At 37.0% G+C, this 7,045-nt stretch overlaps 1 protein-coding gene across 5 annotated transcripts in view; it reads right to left on the bottom strand.

Moving 5' to 3' along the window:
• Positions 1-2,540: 2,540 nt before the first annotated feature.
• Positions 2,541-7,045, bottom strand: part of LOC131681593 (uncharacterized) — a 179,464-nt gene continuing 174,959 nt past the window's right edge. For all 5 annotated transcript variants that reach the window (XM_058962483.1, XM_058962480.1, XM_058962481.1 and 2 more), the window contains one exon: positions 2,541-3,656. In XM_058962483.1, the coding sequence (XP_058818466.1) occupies positions 3,117-3,656 (540 nt within the window). In that variant the 3' untranslated portion in view covers positions 2,541-3,116. The remainder of the gene's footprint in view (positions 3,657-7,045) is intronic.

The raw sequence follows: 7,045 nt of genomic DNA, 5'->3' as shown, positions 1-7,045 counted from the left end.
TATTTTGTTTCGATGATTTTGTTGGAGAGAATCATCTTATCGTACGTTACTGAAAAGTCTCAATTGAACAAACTTACTCCGGTGATCAAAGATACCCCGTTTTACGGTACTGTATAACGGACGTCCCGGTGATGGCAGCGATATATGGGTTATTCCATGCAAAGTGACAAAAAAACAAAACTTGGAGTCGACCTTCGACCGGTGTTAAGGGGAGGTTCAAACTCAAAATTTTCAAAAATTTAATTTTTTTTCTTAGCATTTTTATGGAGATATAAGTCTTTACTTCGTTTTGTTAAACGAGTTTTGCGATCCGCGCATCAAAAAAGTTTCTACATGTCATTCTTTGAAGCGCCGTCCTGGCCGACATGGGAGCCACTCTTCGCAAGAGCAGTGCGCCTCAGTTAGCAGCATTTTTATGGCATTATGCTCGTTCCCAGAATGCTTCGCGTTGCACTGTACATGGGTCCAGATCTCGAGAACATATTCTACGGCTTGATCTGTAGAGGCATCGCAGACTAATTGTGAGTTATCAAACAACCACAGAAAACGGTGAAAAATAAAATTTGGTCAAAATTGTTAAAGTCACATTTTAGTCCACCATATCGGAATCGCATTTTTATTATTTTTTCTGATAAGCATTAGCTCAAATTCGTGTTTATAAATCACAAAACTTCTCGATTTTGGCTGGAATACCACTTATTTTTAGTGGGGGTCCGCCATATTGGATCGGCCACATTGAATTTCGAAAAAATGACCTCAGATTCGTGATCAGCGATATCCAGTCAAAAGTGTTCCCATAACATGATTTTTCAAAACTGCGTAAAATCTCATTTGAAAACGGTTCAATTTAAAGGCTGATTCATCTTTTGATTTCTCGAGTGAAAATCTTTTTCATTGGAGGAATGACCTATAAAATTCACAAAATATTTGAATTCATTATATTTAGTCAAGTATAAAAGTGGAAAAAGGGCTAAAAAATCGATATCAAACGTTGAGATCGCACCATTACGTCAATTTTTTTTATCCTTTCTTAGGTCATTCCTCCAAAAAATGTAGTTTACTTTAGAGCCTTATTATTAGTTTTGCGCTTTAGATCGATCCTGAGGTAAACGGCTTTACACAGTTTTGGAATTCCACGCGCACCTAACCTTAGATAGAACGCCATCACCGGCGCCATTTTGTTTTTTTCCTCTTAAAAAAATTGTACATGAAGACGAAAATATAAGCTTCTTGAATCCTAAAACTGTTTCCTTCTATATTTTGGTCATTTGAATGAAAACCTCCCCTTTGGTACTAATGTCACAGTAAATTATTTGCTAGGATATATCGAGGAAAAGTGTAGAACAAAGCTATACTATTGAATTGAAACTAAATTAGGGATAAAACCTGCATAGTTAGTACATTCTATAGAGTTACTCAAAAAAGTATTGTAGAAAACTTCTTCGAAGCCACTTTCCTTCTATCATGCGCTCTAGCAGCCGAGTTCTGGAACCACAAAAAGGCCACTTTTTTCAATTTCGGGCCACAGTGTACCAGACACAAAGATTTCAACAGTGTATAACTTTTTTAAGTGTTTCGGATTCTCCTCGTCAGTAACTAACACCAACTTAATGCTAGTTAGATAAGTCCAAACCTGCACCAATTTAGCGCTAGTTGGACACTAAAATCCAAAAAGTCACACGTCTTGCGTGACACCAAACAACATGTTAGGTCTTGTGTTCGTGAGCACAAAATCTAGGTCTTATCCATAATATTTCCCATTCGGGAAATTTGCATAGTGTATAACTTCTGAACGGGTGCTTACGGAAAAACGGGTGTCCTATCAAAAAAAATAGGACATAAACATATTTTTGGTTCATAATACCTATGCAACGTTTATTTTTTTTCCTGAAGGTTGCATACTCCCAGGCGTGTGCCTCTAATGCCAAAAGACAAATGCTCGGTTTCCTATACTCGTCAGCGACCCAGAGCTTCTATGCTTGGCTAAACAAGGCATCATCCAGTTGCTTTTGGCGTTCAAACATGTGCGAAGTATTTGAGTTTAATGTTTAACTGGCGCCAATTTGGTGTAAGCCTGGAAATATCGTCTAACTGGCAGCAAGTTGGTGTCAGTTACTGACGAGTGGAACATACAACTTCACTAAGTCAAGTTAGCGTTATCGTACGAAAATCTATTCTTTAACTACTAGTATATACATGAATGTTGAGAAACAAGTAGATCGAAAGAAGCTTTCGATGAGTAATTATTCATTTTGCAATTTAATTTGACCGACTCATCCAAAAACATCCATGGAATAATAATCAACAGTCAATAAACAAACTAGTGTTCGAAAAATATTCGGCTAAAAGCAGCTTATTTTACATGTGGCAAAGTTTTGCGGATCTTTCGACCAAAAGGAAGGCTATTTGACAGATGGACGTGCAATTGGAATGTGATATTGCAATGAAAATTTCAACAATCGTTTATATGATATCTGTATCTTCTTCAAAATACTGAAAAATGTACAAGACAATACTGAAAGTAAAATAAATTATGATTTCAATCAATTTATATATTAAGACTCTGACGTTGGCATGATGTACAAATAATTCGTAACAGTAATATATTAAAGAAGTAATTGTTAAAAAATAACCGATGGATACTCCATATCTTAGTAAGCAGCGATTTTTCCATTTCATGTTAAACATAAACTCCTGCTAGCAGCATTCCATTGGCTATTGTCATCTATGAACAGAACTGCACGTAAAGATCATAGCACAATCGAAAATTCCATATATGGCACAACTAAAATTAAAATATTCGATAACGCACACATTGCCGATTTGGCTGCGTTTCGTTTTAGTCATTCTTATTTACACCGACCAATTGTAACCGCTCACTTCAACTGTAATCCTCACTAATTGGTTTATTTGGGCGATTGGCCGCAGGAACAACCGTGGACCTTCCCAGTCATGCATAATTTATCGGAGCAGGTCGCTTATCCATTTGACTGACCCACACATTCAATCCATTCAAATCTGATAAATTTAACGATTCCGCTTATTTCCTACCGCTAGTCAATTGCATTAAAAGCTTATCCATTTACAACCGGTCCGCAGGAAGTGGAAACCGCAAATCAAACGTAACTTTCCTGGCGGTTTTTATCCAGCATAACGATGCCCCCGTTCGGTTGTCGTTCGATCGTTAATCTCGTTATGTAAGGATTTGCAGTTCTGCTGATGGTGGCGCCATCGGTGCTGCGGCCGCTGATGCTGACAATCGTAGACCCATTAGGCCCGGGTGGTGTCACTCCCCCAGTACCGGCCGACCGCTGACCGAGACTTTCGTTTAGTCGCCGATTCAGGTAGGTTACGTCGCGAAAATATTCACTGCCGCTATCGAGGCTTCGCTCGACGCGGGCGAAAATCGGCAAAACGGTTCCCTCGAGCAGATCGTCGTGACACCCGATGGCGGCACTGGAGATAAGCCGCGAGAGGATGTGCAGAATGTTTTTGACCGTCTTGCGCTGGGCTTCGGATTCGACGCGACTGTCGAGCCGCTCGTGGAATCTTTGGTTGAAGACTGCGGTAAGAAATTGAACCAACGAACGGGCGGCCAGATGATGGTGGGACTTTTTGTTCGAGGACATGTTGAACAGCATCGAGGTGATTTGTTCCTGTGTGGGGAGAAAAAAGAAAATTGGAGAAATGAGGTGTCAGAAATGCGTTACAGAATGGAGAAATGTAGTACATTTTATATTTGATTATAGATCCTCAAAGTGAGGTTAGCAGACAATCATTTTTTCATAATCAATATGTACATAAATTCCATCTTCATACCCGAATAGAAATATATAGTAACCATATTATTTTCAATGACACTACAGTAACGTTACAATAATTTACCGTAAAGTTTAATGTTATGTTACAATTTGAGACTTGGTTTGTGAATATTGGCTCAGTTGGTAAACTGATGTGCCTTTAACTGTGGAATATGTCTGGGGCCCGAAACTTCCGCAATTCAACAGATTGTTTCCTTTTGACTATTATTATTGTACCAGTTTATATAGGAAATTCCTAAGATTCGTTTTGTTCTTACCGAAATGAGAAGACAAGAGTCCAATTCCAAATGCCGTCGAAAAACTAGAATTTGCTTTCTTGAGTCGATTTCCATTAAATGATCTTTTTCCCAGATTTCTTTCGCTCCTTTTAATCCATAACAAGTGAAACGAAAAGAAACAGGGACTGTAACATAAGAAGACATCAATTCGAAATGTTGATCACAACTATTGACTTATGGATTGAACCAGTAGCAACATTTTAGTCGCTTTCCACGATTGCCTATTAATGTTTGTTCCTGTATTGCCGCGTTGTTCGCAAACTTACATAGACATTTTCAATAATATAATCAAAATTTTGCTATTGATTGCAACATTAATTTCGTCATGTTAACTTAACCTAAAAGCGAAAAATGGAAATTGAAGGACAAAATCACGACCGTTAGACATATTGTCGCTGTGTATGTATAAAGATTATAATACACGAGTGTATTAAATCCGTGGGTATAGCAACTCACATCTTAGGAATACTAATGTTTTACTAATATTTACTTGGTTTACTTTGACACGAATTTTTCTTTTGCTCTTTTTATTGTCTATTGTACGAATATGATTGACATTGAAGGTTTTCCAGATTAACAGTGTTTTAGTACGAAACGCATTTCTCACATAAAAATGTTAATAATAATGCTAATCCATTAAAAGACTGCGCCAAAGCAACTGCGGAAAAATTCATATACTACAACCAACACCATCAAACAGCCTTCGACATCTGCTGATACACCACAGACAGCCGAACAAAAAATAAATGTTGGACAAACAATATTCCACGGTATCCTCAAACCAATAGTTAACATACCTAAGAATGAAATAAACGAAAAAGATGACATCACACGAAAACACTATAAGCACCAAACATTTAACAGCGAAAATCGAAGCTGCTCTAGTAACGACGAGATGGATACAAACATGAGCGAGGGAGAAGGCAAACGAAATATTCTATTCTATTCTATTCTAACCCTTACACAGCTAGTATTGAAAAGCATCCTGGAAAACACTGCATATATTCTGTAGTGTTTTTCTTGTCAATGTTAAAGTTTGAAGCATATTTTCATATGTCGCAAATATTAAAACGGCCAGGCCTATTGTGCAGAGTTGGGTTTGAAGATGTTTCAAAAATAGACGGCAATAAAATTATTCATTTAATGAATAATTTAATTAACGAATTGTTTTGAATCTTAAAGGAGGAAGAAACGAGAACAACCGTACCGACCGTTTCAGTTTGAAAGGGATATGTATAATAAATCGTTGGGAGTGACTTTGCTAAGAAAGTTATTGTCACTCCTTTGGTCCTTTGGGATGGGACAGAAGTATTTACACTTTGCCCTGGCTAATAAGCCTAGGTTATAGCGCCTTTACTCGCTCTCAACTACCTTTGCTTAACACAGAGAAAAAAAAATTAACTCAAGAAGCGAAAGGCAGTGCACAGAAATAATCTATAATTTTTCATCTATTTTTTATTGTAAAGCCAATTGTATCTTTGAAATGTATTTTATTTGCAAAAAGGCGAATGACTCTCAAGGTTAAAGCCGTAATAAATAAATAACAAATCCTACAAAATTGTTTCCGCATTCTTATAATATACTTCGATTATTTGATTCGGTACAATATTTTAGCTGAACAGAGCCGTGTGCTTTTTTATATATGTACATAATGTAAAGCAAGGAACAATTTTTTTCTCACCAACTACGTCATGAGGATTGTTCATTGCTATCTCGCTATTGGCCACTTCCGAGTCCTCATCGTGGTTGGTGCTTTCATGTTCATGATGGTGATTTTGAAGCATTTTGCGCAGCTTTTCCAGATGTCAATATAACCCAAACAGCGGTCATAAATCCGTTTGTCGTTCAGGTGATGCTATTGAAAATTGAGGATTGATATTTATTTCCGTAGATGGGTGATTTCAGAGCACTTCCTTAATATGCCGTCTTTTCACCGAACTGACACGTAATAGTTTGTTCTTGATATATGCAAAGAATTCCCTGTGCAATGGTACTATCGCATTAGATTTTCTACTGCAGGGTCAGGTAGAGGAGATCTGGGTTGGTCCACCAACATTCTACCCACAACAACGTCATTTGAAATACCGGGAACTATTTGCTACATGTGTCCTTCGTAATGCATTCCATTTCTGCCAAATGTGACTTGAATCTTTCAATAGCCACTATGCAAGTAAGTAATGCCAGATCTATTCTACATATGTTGGGGTTTTGATTATAGCGGTGTCACACACAACCACGTATTTTAAGATGTTATACAAAGCAAATGGTTTTGCCAGAGCTATTTAATTGAAAATCATCAGCACAGAATGCCTGATATAGTAGAATTCGACTTTCGTAAGCCTAAGTTCCATTTTAACCTCTAGCAAATCTTCCGCATCACAAGGCCGGAGCACCACTTGTTGATTCTGCGACTCACTCATTTCGCCACATCACCACGGCAAATATTAAAGTAAGTAAGTTATCTATTGTTCTACCTGCAAAACACACAACACAAAAGTAACTGATAGAGTCATTCGCTTTGCGCTAACTAGAGCAGAAGCAGAAAACACACTGGGAATCCTGACTGTTTTTTTTTTTTTATTCATTTCGTTTATTTGATAGGCACAAATGCGTTAGCTTGGCGGTGCCAAATTCTTTTGTTTTTACATTTTGTATATTTTAAAACTAGGAGGTTACAATGTTGAAATATTTTTTTAAAAAAGAAAAATTTTACAGCTATCTTAAGACTAGAAATAAGATTCTATATACAAGAGAGGGGGCGAAAGATTTTTTTATGAAAAAATTTTAAAACAAGGAATTCAATAGTAATAATTTTTAGGAAATATTTACAGTTATCTTAAAACTAACAATATAGTTTGGTACACAAAAGGGGGAACAAATATTTATGAGAAAATTCGCAGGTGTTTTAAGACTAGGGATACAATTCTATTTACAAGATGGGGGACA

Source organism: Topomyia yanbarensis, chromosome 2 (genome assembly GCF_030247195.1).
Source record: "Topomyia yanbarensis strain Yona2022 chromosome 2, ASM3024719v1, whole genome shotgun sequence".
NCBI classification, from domain to species: Eukaryota; Metazoa; Arthropoda; class Insecta; order Diptera; family Culicidae; genus Topomyia; species Topomyia yanbarensis.
This window is presented reverse-complemented; position numbering and strand designations above follow the sequence as displayed.